Raw genomic sequence first — 26119 nt, forward strand, 5'->3', positions numbered from 1 at the left:
ATGACACCTGTCAATCACACTGATGTGCGTGAGTTCATTCTCCTGGGGCTGACCGCCCGCCCGGAGCTCCAGGTCCCCCTTTTCTTGGCGTTCCTGGCCATGTACGTGGTGACCCTCTTGGGGAACTTTGGGATAATTGTGTTAATCAGAACTGATCTTCACCTTCACACCCCCATGTACTATTTCCTCGGCCACTTGGCTTTTGTGGACATCTGCTACTCCTCCATCATCCTCCCCAAAACGCTGGTGCAGATCTTGACAGAGGAGAAAACCATCAGCTTCTTGGGGTGCGCAGCCCAGCTCTGCTGCTTTGTCACTTTTGGGGTCACCGAGTGCCTCCTGCTGTCTGTGATGGCCTACGACAGGTACGTGGCCATCTGCAAGCCTCTCTTTTACCCCACCATCATGTGTGGGTGGATGTGCCGGTGGCTCGTCACTGGTTCCTACACCGTTGGGGTCTTGCACGCGGTGACGCACACCACTTTCATCTTTACCTTCTCCTTCTGCCACTCCAATGTTATCAACCACTACTTCTGCGACATTGCCCCGCTCTTGGCTCTCTCCTGCTCCGACACCCACACCTACGAGGTGGTTGTCCTCGCTCTCGTCAGCATAAACTGTCTCAGCACCATGACCATCATCTTTGTCTCCTATACTTACATCCTCCCCGCCCTCCTGAGAATCTGCTCTCGGGAGGGCAGGAGAAAAGCCTTCTCCACCTGCGCCTCCCACCTCACGGTCGTCACCATGTTTTATGGGGCAATCTTGTTCATGTACCTGCGCCCCAGCTCCACCTTTGCGTTGGATGAGAACAAAACGGCTACGCTGTTTTACACCATCATGACCCCCACATTGAACCCCTTGGTCTACAGCCTGAGGAACAGGGAGGTGAAGGCTGCCCTGAGAAGAGCGGTTGGGAGAAGGCAGTGAGTGGAGGAAGCTGGTGACCAGGAGAGTATTTCCTTGTTGCTGCCATTGAGTAGGACTCAAAATTGAGCTGAAGTCTATATGAAGGTGCTTTGAGGTAATTTCTTTATAATTTAACTCCCTTAATTAGAAAGGGAGGTCGAGTGACTGACACAGATTAGCCATGTAACTTCTGCATAGCTGAAGGTGGGTGAGATGAAGCCCAACCTCATGCACCATCAGCGTTCAATGAGCAGTGAGCAGCCCCTCCACACAGCTTGATTCATCCTGTTCATCTCATTTCTCTGTTCAACAACTACGAAGAAAGCCTGGATTACCCTGGGCACGGGTTTCCAGATTGCTAAGGTCAGAGGAGAACCCAGAAGAAGAGTCAGAAACCCGTTTTCTACAAAGTGTCTCTGAAACTCAGTGCCTACAGGGCTGGGATAGACCTGAAGAACTCCTGGACACCATCTAACCAGTTAATAACTCAATCATACAACTGTCCACTGTGGTTTCTCAAGGTAAGGCTTGTGGCTTGGCAATCTCATAAGGCTTTTTCACCAAAAACTTGGGTCCTGCAAGTGAAGTTGCAGGTTGAGTTCAAGGTGTTTGATCCTTACAGATGAGTTAATGACTATATTCTGCTGACAATTTGAAATGTCCCATTTCTTTATAACGAAATAAGACTGGTCTGTATTTAACACTTGCTTTAGCTGCCTAAGTAAAAGAAAAACAATTTGCATAAGTCATTACTCCCTCTTATTGTAAAGAATACCTACTCTGGTGAGGCTGTTTTCCGACAGAGCCAAAAGAAGAGACATGAGGACATGAAGAAGAAAGGCTGCAGGTGAGGCTCTGCTTTGTCTTGGCATTGCAGCTCCTCCTGTGCCTTTGCTGCTACCAAGTGATGGGAGCCAAGGGTTTATCCCAAATGCAGCAGAGAACATCTACACATCCACATAACCTCTACTAACTGCCTGATGTGAAGAGAGATGTGCTCCTTCCCAGGCTGCAATAGCTGAGCTTGTGGGTGATGGGGCTGTAAATGTGGTCCCTCGTGCTCTCCTGGGAGAAAACCCCCAGGGCTCCTCGTGGCAGGGTTTACCAGAGGGGAAAAAGCCATTGTGCTGCTTCAGGTATCTGAAAGACATCACGTGGATGAGCCATCACGGAGCACAGATACACAGGGGCAGTGATGGCCAGCTCGTATGGTGCTACTGAGATACTTGGGGACCATGCAAAGGTTTTGGTCCGACGTTGCCCACAGAATGAAAATGGGTTTAGAGACGTTTCAGATCTTTCAGAGGATCCCCAAATAGTTCATGAAGCACACCTGACTCCATCTCTGATGTCCCTCTGTGGACACTAGACAGCCTAGTCTTCCAGCAAGGCTGGGATTATCCACGTTTAGGTACCTATGGCATGGGTGGCCACACATGAGCTGGTGACTGGGCTTCCACTGTATCCAATGGTGAGAAATGGGCATTTTCAGACAGTGATTGATCTCTCCCAGAGTGAACCAATAGGCCTTAATCACCCTGACCAGCCTCACCTGGGGCCTCCATCCCCACCCTCCGCCCATTTGCCCATGAGCTCTATTTAAGCTCAGCCCAGGGAGCTTACTCCTCTCTTGGGTTATACCAGAGGAGTGCTGGTTTCCAGTGTAGCAGTAGGTGTGGACACCTATGGACTCCTTTGATCTGTACCTTTGCTTGATCATGGACCTCTTCCAGCCATGAGATGGGATCTACGGATTTAAGGTGAACTTTGGTGCTTCCAGGTAATCCCCGTGCCAGATGGGAGCATGCAGGAGAACACACGGAGCAGACCAAGGAGGCTTGGGTGGGAGAGGAGGAAATGTTTCCCTAAAGCTGCAGGAAATGGGGAAAATTGAGAGGGACTTCTCTGAATCCTCTTCTTCCAGAACGACCCATCAAAGTATGTTCAGAGGTATTTTAAAAATTAAAATTAAAAATTAAATTTTCTGCTGCACTTTAATCCTTCAAAATGCGTTTTATACCGAATAAACACCTCAAGTTATTTTGGTTATAAACAACATTAAGTATTGGACAGTGACAGTGCCTAAATGTACCATTTAGTGGAATTTTTCAGTATATATATTCAAACTGAAGGATGTACAGTACAACACAGCTGCATGGCTGCTGATGGAGGTAGAAGAAGGAGGTAGAAGAAGGAGGTAGAAGAAGGAGGTAGAAGAAGGAGGTAGAAGAAGGAGGTAGAAGAAGGAGGTAGAAGAAGGAGGTAGAAGAAGGAGGTAGAAGAAGGAGGTAGAAGAAGGAGGTAGAAGAAGGATTTGGTGATAAGTACTTCAAAGGTTTATAGCTAATTACCTGATAACTACTTGTGTAACTGCTTTCCACAAATTGTTTTTCCATCTTTTTGCTTCTTACAAATGAATGACAAGAAGTTTCCTTCAGAAATCACTGGAATGCATGTTTTTTATTTACCTTTTCAAGAAAGAGGGGATGTTTTGAGTTGTACCTGGAGGATTGGTAATAAAGTGGGAACAAATGTGAATAAGTGGTGAAAGTGTTGACACAAACTCCCCAAATATAAACCCCGCTGTCAAAATATTGCTGTTTGTAGAGCTACACCCAACCAAAACACCACCTGGGGTCAGCACAGCTGCCTGCATTGCTCTTCTGTCAATATTTGGGTTTGCTGGTGCAGGTGCTGGTCTGTTGCTGGTTGTGCTGGCATTGAAGGTTTCCTGCTGGGCTCCAGCTGCTCCTCCAGAAGCTCATGGGTTCTTGTAAGTCCTGTAGCATTTCCTTTGGCCACCTGAATCACACTGTTGGAGCTCACAGACTGGAAGAGAAGCTGGGACACCTGTAACTCATGTGTAGGTCTATATGTCATGCAGACCTGGAGCAAGGTGAGCCCAAACCCATCCTGTATGTCCATCTCTCAGCTAGCCCTGTCGGCTCCCAGTACTACTGGTGGAGAACTTGTCTGTTCATGTGACCATGTGTGGGTCTCCTTTGGACATGGCAAATCCTCCTCCAGGCACCACTGAGTCTTGATCCATCTAATTCCACCTGAGATACCATAGGTTGTATGGAAAAAGGTCTGGCAGATATAGCACAAGATGTATCATGGGTCTATCAGTCATGCTCTGACAGGTGGGTCCTGTATAGACCTCCCTGTTCTTAACCATCCAAAGCCTGGAAGCCTTTCAGTTTCCTTCATCACCTGGAGGCTTGGGTCAGCCTTCATCTCCTGTAATCCCACCATCTGCTCCAGGCATCCAGCCAGAGCTAATTAGGACAGCCTAAGCTGCTTGCAGTCGGTGTTTGAGACACTTGGAGCAAATTGTCCTTCGGATGCACCTTCTCACCTCCCCCTTGACTTTCAGAGGGGCTTGTGAGGAATAACTTGGCCTCATTTGGATCTCTACCTTTTCTGTCCCCTGAGGCTGCCAAGTGTTGTAGCGGGTTATTGATATTTGTGACAATAATTAGCACAGGATTTTGCGTCCTCCCACATCCTTTATTAGCAGCTTAGACTGTTATTACTCTCATGGACTCTCGTTAAGGAGCCAGCAGTGTACAATCAAGATTCACTTCTCCGAGAGACCTGAACTGCAGCCAAAGCCAAGACAAACACTTGCTCCCTGAGGAGAGGTGCCTGTTGCCCACAAAGACCTGCAGAGAGACGTATAAAAGCAACACGTTGCTGCAAGTGAAGAACTTCATCTGATGAAAATATGCAGGAGGCTCTCAAACGCTCAGGAGAGACATTCTTGTTTACCTGGAAGCTGGGAAGATGGCTTCAAGGGTTAGTCCCCCAGGTCTACATCCTGAGCCTGTAGTGCCATCCAAAGTGGAAGAGACCTTGCTGGTAAGAAGAGGTGACCCCCATCCACAGGTAGGTGTGACCATTCCCCAAAAGGTCCAGGTGAGCTCTGCTGGGACTACCCTGCTCTGGTGTACATCACTGCAGCGATGTCACCTTTGGGGAAGGCTGCTCTGATGTACCCCAGGTAAGGGTTTGCTCCTCTGTGTTGGTTACAGAAGATGAGACATTTCTGCTGGGATGCACTTGGGATGCACTCCAGTATTTTGAATTTGAAAGATCAGAAATCATGGTGCTTATCACAGAATCAGTCAGGTTGGAAGAGCCCTCTGGGCTCGTCGAGTCCAACCATTGCCCTGACACCACCATGGCAACTAGACCATGTCCAGGTATGTTTAAGGAGCCTGGGAGAAGAAGAGAGGAGAACACTCTCAAGGAAAGATTAATCCACCCACCAAGCCTGAAATAAAGTGATATTCACTTTAAAGAATAAAGAATATTTCTATAAAGAAATATTCTGCTGATGGAGAATGGTTCTTCAGTGAGTCTTCTCATCCTGGTGCTCATCTGGTGGGGTAAGACTTTGATCTTCATCTTTAACCCTGTAAAGATTTAATTGTTTTACTCTGAACCTTCATGCTATCAGGGACAGAAACCTGTGTGTCACACTTTCACCGGGGTGAGCAGCTTAACCAGGTGCCTAAACTTGGGCAACCGCAGTCGAGCACGTCTGGCCCAGCACAGCCCTGTGGTCTCACGAGTGGCATTGAATCCTCTTCCAGCTGAAGGGAGAGGCAGGAGCTGCTGGGGTTTTGTCTGCTGAAAATGGGGTGAGAGAAGTCCTCGTGAGCCCCCTAACCACCAGGATGCCATGCTGTGCCACCGTGATGCTCTCTCTGAGAAGGTGTTCCTCCTCAGATGGCATCTTAAACCAGGGAATTCTCAGTCTGGCTCTTTTTTTCCCTCTTGAACAACCTTTATGGTGTTTAGTCTCTTAATTGTACATTGTCTAAATCATTCAAAGAAATATTTGACACTTTGGACCCAAATCCTGCTCATGGTCTCCCTGGCTTCACCTCCCCAAGGTTTCTGAGATATTAATATTAAAATCCTCATGATCTGAACGGGTTTTAGGATCATGTAACACCCCCCTCCTCTCTCCCTCCATACTTCCCAACAGACTAAATGCTCCTTATTTATTTTTTCCTTCATCTCAGTGTCTTTTCCAAAACCAGCAGAGGAAAGCTGCAGTATTTTTACTCCAAGCTACGACAATCATAGCCAGAAGCTGCTGCCAAAATCAGAGCTGTCTTCTTCTGCGTGCCTTATGATCAGTTTGAAATGGGAGGGAAGGGAAACAAATGTGGAGAAAAATTTTTAATCACAGGAGGCCAAGGGCAGAGCTGATGATTCAGTCTGTGCCACCTGAATCCCTGTCTACTGCTATATCACTGAATCAATGAGTTTGGAAGAGCCCTCTGGGCTCATCGAGTCCAACCATTGCCCTGACACCACCATGGCAACTAGACCATGGCCCTAAGTGCCATGTCCAGTCTTTTCCTAAACCCCTCCAGAGATGGCAACTCCACCACCTCCCTGGGCAGCCCGTTCCTTCAGTTGTCCCATTTCAGTTCAAATAAACCAAGGCATGGTTTCCCCTGTCCTGTATTTTCAGGCCCTCTCCTCCCTCGGCAGACACGCAGCCCCGAATGGCAGAGCAGAATCACACCTCAGTGGCAGAGTTCATTCTCGAGGGCCTGAGTGACCAAGCGGAGATGAAGGCAGCCCTCTTCGTGCTGTTCCTGCTCATCTACACCACCACCCTTTTGGGCAACATGGGGATAATCGTGCTCATCCGAGGTGACCCACGACTCCACACATCCATGTACTTCTTCCTCAGCAGCCTCTCTGTTGTTGACATCTGCTTCTCCTCTGTGATTGCCCCCAGGACCTTGGTGAACTTCCTGACAGAGAGCAATACCATTTCCTTCATTGGCTGCATGGGCCAAGCCTTCTTCTACATCGTCTTCGTGACAACTGAGTGTTTCCTGCTGGCTGTCATGGCATACGACCGGTACGTGGCCATCTGTAACCCCCTGCTCTACTCCTCTGTTATGACTCGGAGGTTGTGCATGTGGCTGGTGGTGGGGTCCTACATTGGGGGGGTCCTGAACTCCATCATACAGATGACCTTCATCACTAGGCTGCCCTTCTGCAGCTCCAATGTCATCAACCACTTCTTCTGCGACGTCCCTCCCCTCCTGGCTCTGTCCTGTGCCAGCACCTACCTCAACGAGATGATCCTCTTCTCCTTGGCCGGTGTCATTGAGCTCAGCACCATCTCCACCATCCTGGTCTCCTACATCTTCATCTCCTTTGCCATCCTGAGGATCCGTTCAGCTGAAGGCAGGCAAAAAGCCGCCTCCACCTGCGCGTCCCACCTCACAGCAGTGACCATGTTGTACGGGACGACAATCTTCATGTATTTACGCCCCAGCTCTAGTTACTCCTTGAACACTGACAAAGTGGTCTCCGTCTTCTACACAGTGGTCATCCCGATGCTGAACCCCCTCATCTACAGCCTGAGGAACCAGGAGGTGAAGGATGCTCTGAGGAGAACGGCAGAAAGAATCGCAATCAGGCTCTGAACCCTCCTCAATAAAACCTGATACGGGATTTCTCTCAGAGGTTGTGGAGCCTCCACCCATGGAGATATTCAGAAGGTGCCTGGATGAGGCCATGAGCAACCTGAGGTGGCTGTGGAGTGGGTCATAGAATAACTTTTGATCAGAAAGGACATCTAGGAGGTCTCTGGTCCTATGAATGGCAAGTTATATACATCTGTGTATGTGTATATATAAAAAATACAATATTAAATATATATTATACTATATACAGTATAAATTGTAGGGTTAAATCGATCTTTGCCACTTCTTTTTAGGCAACCACACACCTTTCTCCTTTCATTTCTTCCTCCACACTTTCTGCCTTTCAAAGCCTTGAAGCAAAGCTCTAATTAGTTTTCTAATTTATGCCCGCAGCGCTTTGTTAAAAACAATCACAATAATATTATCAGTAGGGTTTGCACCCGGAGATTTGCACTTCGGCGTGAGGCAGTGTGGGAAAAGAATTAAAAAAAAAACAAAACGGAAAACAACACCTTGAAACAAAAGAAAATTGAGGGTAATAATAATTTTTTAAAAATATTTATTTTTTATACAAGAAGCAACTCCCCTTTTTCACCGTATTCTGAGCAGAAACTCATGGTTGCTGTGCTACCAGGGGCAACAGTAACCACAATTTTTACCTCCCACTCCAAAAAACTTCTCTATTTCTTTAGCATTTCATCACTTAAAGATAAGAGACGTCCCTGATAGTATCATCTTAACGAGCTCCTCCGGGAGGGGACACGGAGACGATCGCCTGGGACGGAGGAGGCTTGGCTGGGTCCTGGGTGAGGATTTTTCCACCTGCAGTCACTTGATGTGAGCTCACAGCAGTGGGAAAAATACCCTCTAAGACAGTGAAAAATAACCCAAAGAGGGAGGTGACACTTGTCAGCACCTAGAATTTCTTTTTTAATTATCATTTTTTGATGCTAACGTCACCAGCCTGAAGCTGCTTCTCATTGCTGCTGGCAAGGCATGACAGCGTACACCAATACTTGTTCTTTAGCTGCCCCTTTCCTTCTCAAAAGTTGCATTTAATTGACTTCTGAATAAAATCCGTGCCTATTTATAGGTGAACGACTCATTTTTGTACCGTTGTGCTTTGCTGTCACCCCGAGAGATGAGAAATGGCAATAACAGACTTTTAGGTATCAAAAGGGAGTGCTGGAAGGGGGGAAATGCTAAATAAGTGACTAGAAAACTAGCGGTCAGGATTTCTTAGGCATCATCACCATCTGTTGGGCACTGCTGGAAATATCGGCTGCTTTTTATTTGAGATAAAAATCACAGAATCACTGAGGTTGGAAGAGCCCTCTGGGCTCATCGAGTCCAACCATTGCCCTGACACCACCATGGCAACTAGACCAGGGCACTAAGTGCCATGGCCAGGCTTTTCTTAAACCCCTCCAGAGATGGTGACTCCACCACCTCCCTGGGCAGCCCCTTCCAATGGCTAATGACCCTTGCTGAGAAGAAATGCTTCCTGATGTCCAACCTGAACCTCCCCTGGCCAAGCTTGAGGCTGTGTCCTCTTGTCCTATCACTAGTTGCCTGGGAGAAGAGGCCGACTCCCACCCCACTACAACCTCCCTTCAGGTAGTTGTAGACTGCACTAAGGTCACCTCTGAGCCTCCTCTTCTCCAGGCTAAACACCCCCAGCTCCCTCAGCCGTTCCTCGTAGGTCTCAGACAGAGTCCCTACATCACACCTTTACTCCTGACAAAGCTCTCCTGGATTTTACGATAAAGGCAAACGAAAATACATAGAGAGATCTGAGCTTTTAGCCCGTGGAGATGAAGGATTTAATTTTTTCTTGCTGACTTATGTAAATCACATCCATCCCTACCTGAATAATCCCAGGTGACCAGCTGCCCTCAGTGCTCTGGGATGCTGTATTAAATGGGTGAGGCTGCCTATATAATTAGGGTTCATCCTGGAGACCTTCATGGGGGAGAAACCCACCCTTCGCTACGAAATGCAGAGTGCCAGGTGGATAAAAGCAGGTTATTCCCTACTAGGGTTTATTTTTTTTTGGAGCAAAGAGGTGACTTTTGTCTTTTCCTGGAAGGAAGCACAGTCAGTGCAGTCACCTCTGATCTTTGGGAGCAAAGTGTAGCTAGAGTTTGTGATGGAAAAACAAAGGCAGATATGTAAAAATTAAAAATAAGGCTTTTTTTTTTCATTCAGAACGTCAGCATCACCTGAAAAAAGGGTGTGCTGGATTTCTCGTGGTGCACAGTCCAAGGGCTGAACGCTTCCAAGCAGAGCAACCCTGGACCACAATAAGAAGTTTTGAATATAGATATTGCATGGGGACAGGAACCGTGATAAACCAAGTCTGGGATTGGTTTTTAGGATGTATGAAATGATTAAAAGCAACATTTTTGAGCTGGTGTTGTTCAAATAACACCTTCTGGTGTCATCATTAATTTTAAAAACATGTTGGTTGCGCCTTGACCTGCCAGTGGAGGATCTCGGGAGCCCTCTGGGCTTCGCAGGGGCTGACCCTCACTCGGTCTGGCAGCTCCCTGGAGGCTCAGACTTTATCCCCTGACTTGTTTTAGCCCCGGCTCTGTGAATACTGCGAAGGGCAAAGCTCTGGAAGCATGGGTAGATGTTGCATGGGAGAAGACACGGCGTACCTTTCCGGCTGGAGCGGGGAGCAGCTGTGAGTATAAAAACCGCTTCAACTGGAAAAAAAAAAAGCAAAGTAGAAGAAATTCCACAGCACCCACAGGATCCCCAGGACTTGTGGCAGATTGTCCCCCCTTGCTCGGCTTTGGGGCGACAGAGACGGGCACCCTGAGAAAGCAGAGGGATGCTGGAGGAGTGAGCACAGGGTGCTTTTGCTTCGTGTTTTAAACTGTCCTATTAACGAGGCTTTTCTGCATTAATCACAGAATCAATGAGGTTGGAAGAGCCCTCTGGGCTCATCGAGTCCAACCATTGCCCTGACACCACCACGGCAACTAGACCAGGGCACTAAGTGCCACGTATTCACTAGACAGCTTGGGCTGTAAGACAAAATTTATTTGTATTTTATTTGTATTTTAGCACTACAGAGCTGGCACCTTCCCCTTGCTCCCACACCAAGGTTTTGAGGGTAACGTCCACCCAAGAGCAGGCCAATTGCTAACCAGGAGGACACACTGCAAGGCTTTGCTCCTGTAGGGTCTTGGCAGCGGTTGGTCTTCCTCTAGTCTGTAACATCATGAGTTTAATCTTGGGAAACACTGACAGGCTGCTTCGTGAGTCCTAGGGCAGCTCGTTGCAAGGTCTTCTGCTGGCTTGCCCAAGAGATGCAAGGTCTTGGTGGATTTCTGGAAGAAGGTGTCACAAATGCTGGTCCTTCACCCAGGAGGACAAGGACAAATATTTGGGGGTTTGCTGGTAGTTCTCTAGCAGAGCGTGGACCAACCGCCTGTAACATCTAATCCAAGGCAGCAAGGTGTGGGGTTTTAATTTAATTTATCTCCATCCCAGTCAGTGTCCTCAAGCTGTGGGGAGATGTGATTCCTGGCGGGCAGATGGGGTGCACGGCACGAGCTGCAGCCTCATAAACTCCCCGGGTTCCATATCTACATCTCGGATCGCTTCGCACAAAGCAGTTGGCTTGTCAAGGAAGAAGAAGTGAGGGTGAGCCTTAGTTAATTGTGAGCTTCAGCTCAATTCTCCAACGGCCATTGATGTCTGCATCTAGGCAGGTGGACGCTGCCTCGGGGGGAAGGTGAAGCTCCAGACTCAAACAGCTCGATTTTCATTATTGGTAACACATCTCCCAGCGCCGTGCGGACGTCTCAGACACTGCTTCGCCTCCGGCATCTCTACATGGGCAGCAAAAAGCAGCTCTAAACCCCCATTAATAACACCAGGAGACCAGACACGTGGCTCGCAGGACATCTGAAACGAGATGGCTGGAGCTGGAGGTGAACCTCACCCCTTCAGCAAAGGGTCATCAAGTAATTACGACTGTTAAGTCTGGGTCTGTTTGTCAGCGGCAGGCACTCGTGCTTTGCTCTCTGGTGTAGCTCTGTCAAGCGATGATTAATGTCATCCAGGGAAAATCAATATTTATTTATTCTACCCGTCCTAGAGTGTGATTTTTAGGAGCGGCTAATTTCTCCCTGGTGAGCAGAGAGAGCAAGCCTGAACTTATCTTTTATCTCCAAGTTAGGCATCACATCTAAAGCAAAAATTGAGGTGAGACAAATCCTGGCTCTTATTTCTGCACCATCTGACACGAGGAAAAATGGATATTTATCCCTCATGTACTCATGCTGGACTGGGAGCACTCATTATCTACGGCTGAGCGGGGAGCCTTGCCTCAGGAACTTGAGGTTCTCCTCTCTCTGAGAGAATTTACCTTAAAGTGGTGTAACTAACTGCTTGATAGACAAAAATTGACATTCTTATTGACAGATGCTATTAAGCATTTCCATTTGAAGGACATAAAGCAGCTGGACTGCTGATATATCCAATATGGTTGAAGATAACGATACGTTTGCAACCGAGTTTATTCTCCTGGGCTTCACGACCCGAGAAGATCTGCAGGTGTTGTGCTTTGTCTTACTCCTCGCCATCTATGTGGTCACTCTAACAGGAAATCTTGGAGTAATTTTATTAATCAGAAGCGATTCATGCCTACACACCCCCATGTACTTCTTCCTAAGCCACTTGTCTCTCCTGGACCTCTGCTACTCCTCCACCATCATCCCTCAAACCTTGCTGAGTTTTTCAGTGGGGAGGAAGGTTATTTCCTTCGTTAGGTGTGCCACTCAGCTCTTCTTCTTTGCGACTTGGGCCACCACCGAGTGCTACGTGCTGGCTGCCATGGCTTACGATCGCTACGTGGCCATTTGTAACCCCCTACTCTACTCTGTGGTCATGTCCCAGAGGCTTTGCGTTGGGATGTTGGTTGGTGCCTACTTAGTTGGTGTGATCAGCTCCACCATACACACAGTTTCCATATTTTGTCTCCCCTTCTGCCAGTCCAAGAGGATCAATCATTTCTTCTGTGATGGACCACCACTGCTAGCCCTCTCCTGCTCTGACACCCGTGTCAACGAGGTGATGGTTTCTGCCGTGGTGGGGTTCAACGTGCTAAGCACCACGGTCTTCATTCTAGTCTCCTACTTTTTGATCCTCTCCACCATCTTGCGAATGCACTCCGTGGCTGGTCGGCACAAAGCCTTCTCCACTTGTGCCTCTCACTTGGTCTCCATCGCTTTGTACTACGGCAGCTCCCTCTTCATGTACCTGCGCCCCAGCTCCAGACACTCCTTGGAGCACGACAAGGTGGTCTCCATGCTGTACTCCGTTGCAGTCCCCATGCTGAACCCAGTCATCTACAGCTTGAGAAACACGGACATGAAGAACGCCATGAGGAAAGCAAAAGGTAGAGTCCTCTCCTCTTTCTCCATCCACGGTTCCTGGTCAGCTGAAAGGAGAGGGCTACCCTTCCATGGTAAGGAGGGTTAGATATGGCACCTTCAAGAAGCAGGGACTAAATGCACCTGGAAGCAGGACACCTGGAAAACACATTTCTCCTTGAACCAAGGCTACGTGCTGCACTAGGAGGGATGGGACTTTCCCCAGCTGTAGCCTGGGACCTGACAGTGACCATGTATTGGGCAGAAAGTTATTATGCAAAGAAAATGTTATTTAAATATGACATAAATGAAATATTATTATTTAAATATTATAAAAATAATAAACAACTTCATTTCTGGCTTCCCAGAGCAAAAGGGACAATGCAGGTGGTGGCTTTGCCCTGCCAACGTCAAACCAGCCAGTGTCTGATCTCTCATGTTTTATATTAATGAATGTCCTCTGGTGATGTTCCTGGTGTTAGGAGGATGTGGACTGAATTTTCCAGGAGTTTTAGGTCTAGACCATGAAGTGAAGTTGTGTGAAATAATGCTGTGATGGTGTGTTGGTCATCAAAGCCCTCACGGACAAGTCATGTTTGAGCCTCTGCTCTGCCATGAATTGAACTAGGCACGCAAGGGGCCAGAGTGCTCACAGGAGGGAGGTTTTAGGTCTTCCTTTCCCCTGAACAGCCAAGGTCCTGGTGGTCTGGGGTCACCTTATGATGGAGATGGAGCAAGTGCAGTACTGAGCTGGATGTGGGATTTCAAGCTCCGTTATTCCCCCTGCAGACGCACACCCTACCCAAACAGGATTATTTTGCCTTCCATGTATTTTTTTAAAATAACATTTGAAATATCTTTTTTTGTCTTAAAGCTGAGTGAGGGTTATTTTTTCCCCTCTGTTATGTTGCTTTTCCTACTTCACAAGTCTTGGTTTTAGCCCAGTACCGAATGGGGAAAGAAAGACATTAAAAACCACTGGGAACTCCTTTTCTACCCACCTCCAGTGAATCTCCAGGACTAATAGTCTGGTGCCTTCCAGCAGAAAAACAAATCTACATTAAAACCATCTAAAACATCTATACACTTCTCCATCGTCACAGACTCACACAGAATCAATCAGGTTGGAAGAGCCCTCAGGGATCATCAAGTCCAACCATGGCCCTGACACCACCATGGCAACTAGACCAGGGCACTAAGTGCCATGTCCAGGCTTGTCTTAAACCCCTCCAGAGATGGTGACTCCACCACCTCCCTGGGCAGCCCCTTCCAATGGCTAATGACCCTTGCTGAGAAGAAATGCTTGGAAAGGAGCTTTTGGTTGGAAAGGACCTTTAAGACCATCAAGTCCAACCATTAACCCAACAGTTATTGTATTTATTCAGGTGAAATTTCCACAAATCCAGCACACGAGAAATCATCACCATGATATCTTTTACACACGTGCGTTACGGGATCATATGCTCCCAGTTACAATGGTTGGTTAATAATTAGCATATAATTATAATATTTGCTTAGGCATTTCCCACACTGCTGTGCCTGCGCAGAGGAAGGGTCCTCACCTGGGCGAGGGTCTTCCTGACCTATGGGTGGGTGTTTTAGTATTATAATGAGGGCAGTTCAGTTAGGGACATCTAAATTACTGCTTTCTTCATCAAGTTGGCCGTATATGCAAGAAATCTTAATTAATTCTTCATGTCTTTGTTCTGGACCCTGATATTCCAGGTAATGTTCAAAGTCAGTTTATAAGTTTTCATCCTAATCTTCATCTTTTGGCTTTAACTTAGCAATCGTTTAGTGCTTTCCAAATCAGCTCAGCCTGCAAAAGCCATGGTTAGCTTTTAACTCAGCCATAAGCACTAGATAATTGATATCATATGAAAATAAATGTATCTGCTGAAGAGGACTCCCCATGGCCACGCTCAAACCATTCATAGAGTGGATGCTTTTCTTCTCAGCAAGGGTCATTAGCCATTGGAAGGGGCTGCCCAGGGAGGTGGTGGAGTCACCATCTCTGGAGGGGTTTAAGACAAGACTGGACATGGCCCTTAGTGCCCTGGTCTAGTTGCCATGGTGGTGTCAGGGCAATGGTTGGACTCGATGATCCCAGAGGTTTGATTCTGATTGATTCCATGCTCTGTTAGGTTTGTTTTCAGCATCCTTCAACGCAGCATTAGCTCATCAATCAGGTCTCCTTGTTGGTAGTGAAGGCCGCTTTTTTTTTGTGATAGTTGGATAAATAAAAAGCAAACTGCCTTGGACTTGTCTTTCTGGTACGGGCAGCCCAGGCAGGTCCCACCAGGAGAGCTGGTCTGGAGGTGGTGGTGCAGCCAGAAAGGTTTGAGGAGGGTGGGGAATTGAAAGGGGCTTTTGCTGAGCAGGTCAAAATAATTATCAGCTGGAGCAGGGTCCTGAGGGAGGGTGGCTTGCACAAACATCTGAGGTAACGCTTCATCCACAATAAAACCCATCTGCCAGCCAACCCGGGCGACCTGCTCCCGAGCATCTCCCCTTGGACCCATCGCACGGGCTTCTGGAGGAGCTGCAGGCATGGACCAGCCCCTTTCCTTTTAACCAAGCAGGTAAAAAAGGGGGTGAGGTTCCCAGTCGGTGACCCTTGCCGGGCTGCCTCTGCCGTGCTTGAAAGCATTTTTAAAAGTTACAAGGAACAGATTTATTTTGTTTTAATTTTATGTTACGGTAGTAATTTTTTTTAAATTTCTGCATTCAAATGATCAATTGGCAAACCTAAACAACAACAAAAACCACCCTAATTAATGCTTCTCTTTGGTTCATATGGCTGAAGCTTCCTGCATTTCTGCTAAGATGAGAGAAAATTCAGAATAAAAACTGCTCTGCCAAGTCCTGCAGCACGGGCTCAGGTTCACAAGTAGCTCCGTCTGTACTTGGCAAGATTTTAAATATTTTTATTATTTAAAATGATTTATTTAATATTTAAATGTTTTTAAATATTTAGCATATTCTAAACCTTGAAGCTATTTAAGATAAGGTTGCCCTCTCCAGGGCTGGGAGTTCATGCATGAGCTGGTCACCCCAGATTGCCTCTATGGGATGGAAACGGGCACCTCTAGGACACAACCCATTTAATGCCAGGGATGAAATTGTTGTCAGCAGAGAGGAATGCATGCTTCGAGGGGACCAGTCGTCCAGACAGAACTACAACTACATCTGCATTACCAAGCAATGTTGACCAAGAAGATCTGAGGTCAGTAGAGTAAAACGAGTGGTGCTGGGACTTAATTATCATAGAATCATAGAATTCAGACTGGTTTGGGTTGGAAGGGACCTTAAAGCCCATCCAGCTCCAACCCCCTGCCATGGGCAGGGACACCTTCCACCAGACCAGGTTGCTCCAAGCTCCATCCAGCCTGGCCTTGAATGCTGCCAGGGAGGGGGCAGCCACAGCTTCTCTGGGCAACCTGGGCCAGGGTCTCACCACCCTCACAGCAAAGAATTTCTTCCTAATATCTCATCTCAATCTCCCTCTTTCAGTTTAAAACCGTTCCCCCTTGTCCTATCACTCCATGCCCTTGTAAAAAGCCCCTCTCCAGCTTTCCTGTAGCCCCTTCAGGCACTGGAAGGTGCTAGAAGGTCTCCCCGGAGCCTTCTCTTCTCCAGGCTGAACAGCCCCAACTCTCTCAGCCTGTCTTCATAGGAGAGGTGCTCCAGCCATCACTGCCCTCACTTCAGCCTCCTTATTTTTTTAATTCAGCTTATTCTGGGGGAGTGGATGCTGTTTCATGGCCGGGATGGTGCAACTGCATCTAGAGGAAGCCCATCAATGTTCTCCAAGAACATCTACGGCGTGAACCCAAGCACCTGAGTAGAGGCCAGGAGGTTGGCTTGGAAAACACGTGCCTGCCCCCATCTCAAACTGATCTAGGGACCTTTTAGCTGAGAGGCAGACAGATCTTCCATCAGAAGAAGATGGAATTCTATGATCTTCCACCAGATAATCCATCTGCAGAGGGGCTGAATACAGGAGATGGGAATATCCAAGCTGAAACTTTAAAAAGTTTGGTTTATCTATGATATATTTTAACACCATTAGGTGGAGAGTTGAGTTGGTCATAGACAGCTCACTGCAATCACAGCAAAGCACTGGTCCAGTCTGGGAAAACAGGAAAAAAAAAAAGGAAAGAAAAAAAAAATCCTTAAAATTTCCAGAAATCAGTGGTGAGAATCTGAATTCTCTGTTTTCCACATTTTATTTGACTTCATTTACACTTGGATAAACATTTTGCTATTTCTTATAGTATCATTAGCACAGTGTATATAAACCATGGCAGAATTATTCTCTCTTAAAATCTGCCTGCATAATTAGCTCCTTCACCTGTTTGTCTTCAAATCTTGGGTTAAAGGCAGAAACACCGTTGCCTTGTATTTTTCTGAAAAAAAATACACCATTTTTGTTGCAGTTACTTTACGGATTAACTCCAATGTTTCCACAGTGTTCCTCTCTTAGGGATTTATTTCACTGATTTTTTTTTTTTCAAAAAAATTTTGAAAAAATTTTTTCCAATTCATGTAACTTGTAGAAATGATGGATGGAGAAAACCTCACTGGTTTGTCTGACTTCATCCTCTTGGGCTTCTCTGATGCCCCAGAGCTACAAACCACCATCCTCACAATTTTTTTATCCCTGTATGTTTTAACGGTGCTGGGGAACCTGATGATGATCCTGGTGATCAACGCCGACCCCCAGCTCCACACCCCCATGTATTTCTTCCTGACCCACTTATCTTTCATAGATTTTTGCCTTTCCTCTGCTGTCGTCCCCAAAGCGCTGGAGACCTTCCTGCTGCAGAGGAGCCACATCTCTTTTTTGGGTTGCTTTGCCCAGATGTATTTTTTCCTAGCTCTGCTCATCTGTGAGAGCTTCCTTTTGGGGGTGATGGCTTACGACCGCTACACGGCTGTGTGCAAGCCGCTGCTTTACACCACCACCATGTCCAGGGTGCGTTGCTACAGCATGATGGTGCTGGTGTACACCACGGGCTTCCTCACCTCCCTGCTGCACACCGGCCTGGCGGGGAGGTTGTCCTTCTGTCGGGCCAAGAGCATCAACCACTTCTTGTGTGAGCTGCCCACCCTCCTGCAGCTCTCCTGCTCGGACACCCGCGCAAACGAGATCTTGCAGGTCTTCAACGCTGGGTTTAATGCTGTGAGTTCTCTCCTGATGATCCTGGTGTCCTACACCTACATCCTCCACGCCATCCTGCAGATCCCTTTGACCCAGAGGAGGCTCAAAGCTTTGTCTACCTGCGCCTCCCACCTGGTTGCCATCACCATCTTCTACGCGCCGGGGGTGCTTGCCTACATCCAGCCTCGCAAGGCGTGCTCGAAGGATCAGGCAAAGCTGGTTTCAGCGTGTTACACCGTCCTGATCCCCACCCTCAACCCCCTCATCTACAGCCTGAGGAACACGGAGGTGAAGGGGGCCCTGAGGAGGCTGTGGGTGCGAAAGCTGCTGCCGCATCTATCCAGGCTTTGAAAAGGCGTTTGCAGCTCTTCAGTACTTTGGAGGTAATGAAGGAATGTGCATTATCGGTCATTATTGGTCTGCTTACAGACAAGGAGATGACACAGCAAGTACAGGCTATGCAGAACTAGCATAAAGAATCATTCTCATCAAACAACTTCAGTCTGTTTTAATCGTGGCGTGAGCCTTCAATAATTAATCAGAATAATTGTCAGCGCTTTCCTAGCAAAACTGAAACAGTACCATAATGTTTTGTGTCTAAATTGTGTTAAATGACAATATTGCCTGTGAAAAGGATGCTCAAATTGGTGGTAAACTATTACGAGTATTTCCATTGCCTGCTGGATGTTAATTTTTCCCAAATGAACTTGAAGAACTGAGGGTCTGTTGAAGTCAGTGATATCAGTTGAGTCAGTCTGGAGGGTCTGACCTACGAGGAACGGCTGAGGGAGCTGGGGGTGTTTAGCCTGGAGAAGAGGAGGCTCAGAGGTGACCTTAGTGCAGTCTACAACTACCTGAAGGGAGGGTGTAGCACAGTGGGAGTCGGCCTCTTCTCCCAGGCAACCAGCGACAGGACAAGAGGACACAGCCTCAAGCTTGGCCAGGGGAGGGTCAGGTTGGACATTAGGAAGCATTTCTTCTCAGCAAGGGTCATTAGCCATTGGAAGGGGCTGCCCAGGGAGGTGGTGGAGTCACTATCTCTGGAGGGGTTTAAGAAAAGCCTGGCCATGGCACTTAGTGCCCTGGTCGAGTTGCCATGGTGGTGTCAGGGCAATGGTTGGACTCGATCCCAGAGGGCTCTTCCAACCTCATTGATTCTGGGATTCTGTGATATATGGAGAGCTGCGATGTGGCCCAGGCTCTGAAGTTTTCTGGGAGGACTATTAGATCTGCTCTTACAAAGGCTTTGCTGAGAGGCATCAGTGAGGCCCCCTTCGTAAAGGCAAATGTGGGAAATAGCAGTTGTCTGCAGAAGGGGCTGAGAAGGTTTGCAGGGTGCTGCCAGAGGCATCCTACCAAGCCCAGGATCCAACATAAGTGACCCGATAGCAGGGTGGGATGTGACCACCCAGCTGAAGGTCCAGCTGTGACCTCAGATCCCGTTTCTGACCAACGTACAGAAGAATCATCAGACGGCACAAAGCCGTGGCGTTGGCTACGGGGACCTTGTCGTGGGCACACACACATTAGCATGTTGCCAGAAGTGTGTCCCAACCAAAACCCTCTTGGGACGTGTTGTCTTTACATCTACTAATCTTTTCCCTTTGGATGATCAGTAACAGGTCCAGGTTTGTGTGGTGATTTGACTGAGCTATGACTCTTCTGTATGTCATTGCATGGCTGAGGTGGAAGATGCTCTACAGAAAACAGTAGACAAAGGGTTTTTTTAATCAAGACACACCTTTTATGTTTAATGAACTGTACAATTTCTGGAAGAACATGTACAGCCACTGTTGCTTGTATGATGAATATGAATAAATGTTATGGTTTAAAATAAGCATCTTTGTCAACCGTGGTCTTCCTAGAAGAACCATCACGAATAATGAATGAATGCAATGGCAACCAGATAAAACATGGAGTGAAATGCTATAAAGCTTTAATCAAAGTTTCTGATGGAGTCTTCATGAAAACTAGAGGTATTTGGGCAATTTCCCTGAGAAACAGAGAACGTGACACCTGAAGGGCCTTATTCTGCATGACTCAGAGGGATGGGAATCGTTAACACACCCCAAAAGAGCTCATCGTTCCTTTCTGCTCCGTCCTTCTATCCTCTGTGCACAGGGATACACCAGAGGAGGCTGGAGATGGTGTGGTACGTGTGTTTAGGGCATTGGGTGGGGGGAAAAATGGTTCCCCTCTCCCTGAAACATCAGGGAATGCAACCACCATAATTGCCATGGGCAGCATCACCTGAGGCCTCCACCCACACCCTCTGCCCAGGGCTCGGGGCACTATTTAAGCTCAGCCCTGGGTCTTTAACCACTTTTAGAGCTGTGCTGTAGCTGTGCTTGGTCCTGGTCCTGGTCCTGGTCCTGGTCCTGGTCCTGGTCCTGGTCCTGGTCCTGGTCCATTCTTCAGTTTTCCTAGCCTGAATTTGGCCCTTAATTTCCCCATGGCTATTGAAGGGAGCTGCTGCTCTGCTCGGGCGCTGTGGAGCCGTGCCCTGCGTCGTGGCCACCTTCAGCTCCCAGTTCGCCTTCCCTTAGGGAGTAACTGGTCCTCGCTGCTCCCTGAAGCTCCCTTGCGTTGTGCAAACAGCACGAACAACTCTTAATGTGGGACAGGACCCTCTATGTCCACGCTGAGGATAAAGCAAGCTCTTACGAAAGGTAAGTGTTACAAAGATCTCCCCTCACACCTTTTTCTGTGTCTGTCTCTTAGGAAAAGCGACCCCTGCTCAGCTGCACGCTCTGGGTGGATTTATTTTACTCCATATTAGGTGTCCACATGTAGACTCTTACATCTGAGCCAAAAAAAGTTTGGATTATTGGTATAACAACACAGTGGGTGGGCTTAGGTCAGGATTTCTATCTAAACCGTGCTGGGAGTATTTATCTTTCATTTCAGCTATGAAAAAACAATGTCTGGACTAACTCAGATGCAGCCATGTGCAAATTAACATTTTTTACATTGATGACCACCCCTCCCCTCTCTGGAGACCTGGCAGCCCAGCTCGTATTGCTCAAGGTCTCTTAACAGGTTGCAGTCAGTTGTCGCTGCTTTGTAAAGCATGAGATTCACCAGCATCCCTTGGTGGCACCTCCTCAGCTACACAAGAGTCAGCTGGGAGGAAATATAATTTACAACCACCCATGACAAGAAATAGGGGGAAAAATACTTCTCCATAGTTAGATACATTCAATCACGCTGAATTCCTTGCCAAGAAGGAGGAATACCCAGCTGCTGCTGCTGCTCCTCCTCTTCCTCCTAAAGCAGGGGTGAGGTGCAGGTCAGAAGCAGCCCATTTCTCTCCCACAGAGCAAACCTGTTTGGCTGAGGGAGACATCTCACAGCCGTAGGAAGCAAGGGGTAGGATGAGGTCCATGTGCTGTGCTGCTGGGTACAGGCAGAGCCAAGCCAGAAGTTTCCTTCCCCAGGGATGAAAGTTCCTGGGAGTTGGGTAGAAAAACGCTGCAGCTGCTCTGGTAGAAGGTCCCTCCAGGTCTGGAGTCAAAGCAGTGGAGGTTTTCCAGCACGGACACAGCTTTGCTGCCTCCAGGCTGGGATGTTCTCCTTGCTCAATGATTTATCATCTTCCTGACGCTAGATCACAGCCCTTACTGCTCTCATCCCCTGCCAGCTCGGTGGTCTCAGCTTCCCCTCCCTTTCCATGGCACATGCCCCTAGAAGAAAACGAGATTTATGTTTTCCTTGTAGTTAGCCCAAAGTGAGGTGGGTTTTTCTGGATATACCTCCTCCAAAGCCTCCAGTCCTCCTTGAACTTGTCTCTGGAGGAATCACTGCTTGAATCAGTGCAACTTCTTAAGAAGCTACGCTTAAGGGGGAAATTCCTTATGAGCTTATTTTTACCACCTCCTATGATATTAGATAGTTTCACAGGAAAAAAAAAACCCAAGAGATGACAAGGAAATCACAGAATCAATGAGGTTGGAAGAGCCCTCTGGGCTCATCGAGTCCCACCATTGCCCTGACACCACCATGGCAACTAGACCAGGGCACTAAGTGCCATGTCCAGTCTTTACTTAAACCCCTCCAGAGATGGTGACTCCACCACCTCCCTGGGCAGCCCCTTCCAATGGCTAATGACCCTTGCTGAGAAGAAATGCTTCCTGATGTCTAACCTAAAGGAAAGGATGACAAGGAAATGTTTATCAGAGGCCCATAATGGCAGATGTTTGGTAACACTGAGTCTCTGCAGATTTTAAAGCGTGCTTATCACAGAATTACAGAATGTTAGGGATTGGAAGGGACCTCGAAAGATCATCTAGTCCAGTCCCCCTGCTTCTGTAAAGACGTGCAGTTCCCTACTCCCCCAGACAGCTGAGATACAACTATTTTAAGAAAGGAACCAGTAGGAGCTTGATCAACTCCTTGGGGTCAGTTTGGTCAGCAGGCAACTCACAAGAATGTTATTTGCTGCCGCTTTCCTAAGGGCATCCTTGACCTCCTTGTTCCTCCAGCTGTAGATCAGAGGGTTGAGCATAGGGGTGATCAGGGTGTAAAACACGGCGGTGACTTTCTCCATCTCCAGGGAGTACTTGGAGCCCGGTTGCATGTGGCTCAGCCCTGCGGGCGTGTAGAACAAGGCCACGGTGAGGAGGTGGGAGGCACAGGTGGAGAAGGCTTTGTGCCTTCCTTCAGTGGACCTAATCCTCAGGATGGAGAAGAGGATGTAAACGTAGGAGATGATGATGATGGAGAGCACAGACATGGAAATGGTGCCATTGAAGGTTGCAAGCAAAAGCTCGTTGAGGTGGACATCAGAGCAGACGAGCTTCAGCAGAGGGTTAGTGTCACAGAAGTAGTGGTTGATGACGTTGGGGCCACAAAAAGGCAACGGCAGCAAGGAACACGTTTGGATTAGTGAGTTCAAAACCCCCCCTACGTATGAGCCAGTCACCAGCTGAAGGCAGACCCTCTTGGGCATCGAAACGGTGTAGAGCAGTGGGTTGCAAATGGCTACATAGCGGTCGTACGCCATCACAGCCAGCAAGAGCACCTCTGTGGTCACAAACACAAGGAAAAAGAAATGTTGGGCAAAGCAGGCGGAGCGAGAAATGGTTTTCTTCTCCATCACGAAGCCAACGAGCAGCTTTGGAGCAAAGACGGAGGAGTAGCAAAGATCAACAAGAGACAGATTGCAGAGGAAGAAGTACATGGGGGTGTGCAGCCGGGGGCTTGTCTTGATCAAAGCGATGAGCCCAAGATTGCCCATCAGGGTGACGAGATAAATCATTAAGAAGATTACAAAGAGAGGAGTCTGCAGCTTAGGCTCGCTTGTCAGTCCTAGGAGGATGAACTGGGTCACCGTGGTGAGGTTGCCTTGAGCCATATCCCCGTGCTTCACAGCCTGTGGGGAGGAGGAGACCAAGGAGAGTGAAATAAGAGCAGTGGCATGGCTTGCACATGGTGCTGCCACCAGCAAGTCCTTTATTAGACTATTTATTAAAAGTTCAAAGCTTTGATACCTGAGATAGCGTCTAACCGTGCTGAGGTTCTCAGCAAATCCTCACAGGCAGAGCAGCTAATCCAAAACCTTCCAGCGTTGGCATTTTGTCCTTACTCATGAGTAAGGACATGAGTCCTTTAATCATGAGGCTGAATTAAAAAATTAGGTTTTTCCTTTTAAAAAAAAACCAACCCCAGTATTGAATGATTTGAAAACTGAAGGAGGGGTCAAGAACTTAGACTTGGCATCTCGTTTCATTAGAATAAGAGGCAGAAAAGGGGAAAGTATTTCATTTTCCCCATGAGAAGACTAGACACATGTGAGTTGTGACAACCCTGGGAGCCTGGCAAATCATAATGAAACAGGGTTTATTACACTTAATTTTTTTATCTGCTCCAGCTCAATTATTATTGCCAGGTTTTTCTCCCCTCAAGGTAAGGCAGGCATTCTCAGGCTGCTCTTCACAACTGTGAGACTAAGAAATTAATTGTATATTTATTTATAGCAAGCTGTTATCTGTATTCATGGGAATCCAGGAGATGAGGGGGGAAAAAAAAATGAAACCACTTATCAGAAGGCTCCATATAGCAGAAAGAAAACCGGTGCCTTCATTTTTAAACCCCACACCACCTCGCACACAGTATTTTTTTCTAATCAAGCCCCTCCGGTGCCAGTTACTCACTCGTTCTAGCAGAACACAGCAGATGTCAGGGATCCTTCACACGCCTGATGACAAACCCAGGTTCTTACTTGGATCCCTGTAGCACAGGCAGCAGCAGAAGTCACTCTGCAGCAGGTTTTTATTCTTCCTAGAGAAAAAAACCTTGATTTCCTCGTTGTCTGAGCCCTGTGTAACACCCCCAGGCTACAGGGTGCATAACACAGCCCTGCACTTGTCTTCCAGCTCTCTTCCCTGCTCAGTTTATATCTGGTTAGGGCAGAAAAGCAGCTTTTCACATGTTTTCTCAGAGGTTTTTATCACAGGGAGATGGTGACACGTACTTCAAAAACCTGAAGATAACGCCTAGAAATTCAGACCTATGGAAAATAGACAGTTCAGGTGTATTCTGCGAAGGAGCTTTGGCCCTAAATCAGCAAACTTGCAAGTTTGAGGGCTCTGGGGTTGAATCTCGCGCTACATTTGAAGCCTGTGCCTACAGCCCTGCTGTGACACCACCCTCTCACCCAGCATCTTTCTGTGATGCTTTCCTCAGGCAGAAAGAAGAGACACGATCTGTTTTCCTCCAGGCTTAAAAATTCCTCTGCTGCTACAGGAGGAGGGAAGTGGCACTTTGCAGAGGTGACAGAAGTGAGACCGAGTAACGGTGTGTGGTCCCAGCCTTTTGACCAGGGTGTGTGACGAGGCTGTCCCAAAGGGCTCGTGCAGGGAAACAGCTACTGGGTTTATTTACTACTTCTTTGGCCCACATCAACAAAATCCCCAAAGTAAATATTAGCTGAGCAAAGAGCTTCATGCCAGCCACGGAGGGGATCATTAGGAACTCTCAGAAGTCTGGGAGAAGTTTGGACTCGGGTCCTGTCCCCCCCAGCTAACCCTGCAGGGCTCATTAACCTTTCTCTGCTCAGTGCTGATGTGGAGGGGGGGGAAGTTTTCATGTGTGCTGAGCCACAGGTGGGAAAGAAGCCGTACAAGTGTGCTAAATAATGTTTAATGGGATGCTGGGGTTTGGAGTTTATTCTCCTGTTTGGACTGTGGGAGTTAGTGTGACCAGTTGGTCTGGGGAAGGGATCATCCCTCTGTACTCGGCACTGGTGAGGCCGCACCTTGGATCCTGTGTCCAGTTCTGGGCCCCGCACTTCAAGAGAGATGTTGAGGTGTTGGAGCGAGTGCAGAGGAGGGCGACCAAGCTGGGGAAGGGTCTGGAGGGTCTGACCTACGAGGAACGGCTGAGGGAGCTGGGGGTGTTTAGCCTGGAGAAGAGGAGGCTCGGAGGTGACCTTAGTGCAGTCTACAACTACCTGAAGGGAGGTTGTAGCGCAGTGGGAGTCGGCCTCTTCTCCCAGGCAACCAGCGATAGGACAAGAGGACACAGCCTCAAGCTTGGCCAGGGGAGGGTCAGGTTGGACATTAGGAAGCATTTCTTCTCAGCAAGGGTCATTAGCCATTGGAAGGGGCTGCCCAGGGAGGTGGTGGAGTCACCATCTCTGGAGGAGTTTAAGAAAAGCCTGGCCATGGCACTTAGTGCCCTGGTCTAGTTGCCATGGTGGTGTCAGGGCAATGGTTGGACTCGATGAGCCCAGAGGGCTCTTCCAACCTCATTGACTCTGGGATTCTGTAGTTCAGAGCTTCACTTTAATACAGTTTAAGGCAGCTGAAAGCCTGAGTGCTGTAACCAAAAGGTGCACATAAACCGCTTTCTCTCCCTGCGTGTGATGATTTTTACAGCTTGGACTTAGGAAAGCCACGAAGGAGATGCACTTCCAACCCTGAGGTAAAAAGCATGTGTGCTTCAGTGTGACAGCGCAAGCCAAGCGTACAAACCCCACCCCCTACTTGTGTAATCCAGGTAATCACGCTTATAATTTCACTCGAGGTTCATTAGAGAAGTTATATTTACTTAAAGGCTGTTTTCTTTGTGTGCATCCCTTAACAAAATGGTAGGCAGCAAACTTCAACTGTTCCTTTAAGTAAATTAAAGGTGAAAAGGCAGTTAAACTTCCTTAGAAATGGTTCCTCATTCCTTGAACTATTCTTATAATA

General features: G+C 47.8%; 5 protein-coding genes across 6 annotated transcripts; 4 read left to right on the forward strand and 1 right to left on the reverse strand.

Annotated features, from left to right (window-relative positions):
• On the forward strand, positions 1–930 carry LOC137661966 (olfactory receptor 8U9-like). The gene has a single exon (XM_068397794.1). It carries the CDS (start codon positions 1–3, stop codon positions 928–930), a length of 930 nt encoding a protein of 309 aa, XP_068253895.1.
• A 5443-nt stretch (positions 931–6373) lies between these two features.
• Positions 6374–7373, forward strand: LOC137661961 (olfactory receptor 5J3-like). The gene has a single exon (XM_068397787.1). The coding sequence runs from the start codon at positions 6435–6437 to the stop codon at positions 7371–7373; it is 939 nt and encodes a 312-aa protein (XP_068253888.1). The 5' UTR covers positions 6374–6434.
• Positions 7374–11873: 4500 nt separating this feature from the next.
• On the forward strand, positions 11874–12872 carry LOC137662804 (olfactory receptor 5T7-like). Its single transcript, XM_068399512.1, has one exon. It carries the CDS (start codon positions 11874–11876, stop codon positions 12870–12872), a length of 999 nt encoding a protein of 332 aa, XP_068255613.1.
• A 3373-nt stretch (positions 12873–16245) lies between these two features.
• Positions 16246–23280, reverse strand: LOC137661969 (olfactory receptor 5J3-like). Of its 2 annotated transcripts, none has more exons than XM_068397798.1 (2): positions 22369–23280; positions 16246–16263 (listed from the first exon to the last, which is right to left on the reverse strand). In XM_068397798.1, the coding sequence occupies exons 1-2, from the start codon at positions 23278–23280 to the stop codon at positions 16246–16248; spliced, it is 930 nt and encodes a 309-aa protein (XP_068253899.1). The 2 variants fall into 2 exon arrangements, with proteins under 2 accessions (XP_068253899.1, XP_068253900.1); XM_068397799.1 differs by lacking the exon at positions 16246–16263 and adding an exon at positions 19868–19876 and having other exon boundaries at positions 22372–23280.
• LOC137662063 (olfactory receptor 8I2-like) lies at positions 17328–18278 on the forward strand. Its single transcript, XM_068397996.1, has one exon. The coding sequence runs from the start codon at positions 17328–17330 to the stop codon at positions 18276–18278; it is 951 nt and encodes a 316-aa protein (XP_068254097.1).
• Positions 23281–26119: the final 2839 nt, after the last annotated feature.

Source organism: Nyctibius grandis, chromosome 4, assembly GCF_013368605.1.
Source record: "Nyctibius grandis isolate bNycGra1 chromosome 4, bNycGra1.pri, whole genome shotgun sequence".
In the NCBI taxonomy this organism is placed as follows: Eukaryota; Metazoa; Chordata; class Aves; order Nyctibiiformes; family Nyctibiidae; genus Nyctibius; species Nyctibius grandis.

What these genes read in the sequence shown, in the direction of transcription:
- LOC137661966 (XM_068397794.1), top strand. Translation starts at nt 1, where the DNA reads ATGACACCTGTCAATCACACTGATGTGCGTGAGTTCATTCTCCTGGGG.
- LOC137661961 (XM_068397787.1), top strand. Translation starts at nt 6,435, where the DNA reads ATGGCAGAGCAGAATCACACCTCAGTGGCAGAGTTCATTCTCGAGGGC.
- LOC137662804 (XM_068399512.1), top strand. Translation starts at nt 11,874, where the DNA reads ATGGTTGAAGATAACGATACGTTTGCAACCGAGTTTATTCTCCTGGGC.
- LOC137662063 (XM_068397996.1), top strand. Translation starts at nt 17,328, where the DNA reads ATGGATGGAGAAAACCTCACTGGTTTGTCTGACTTCATCCTCTTGGGC.
- LOC137661969 (XM_068397798.1), bottom strand. Translation starts at nt 23,280, where the DNA reads ATGGCTCAAGGCAACCTCACCACGGTGACCCAGTTCATCCTCCTAGGA.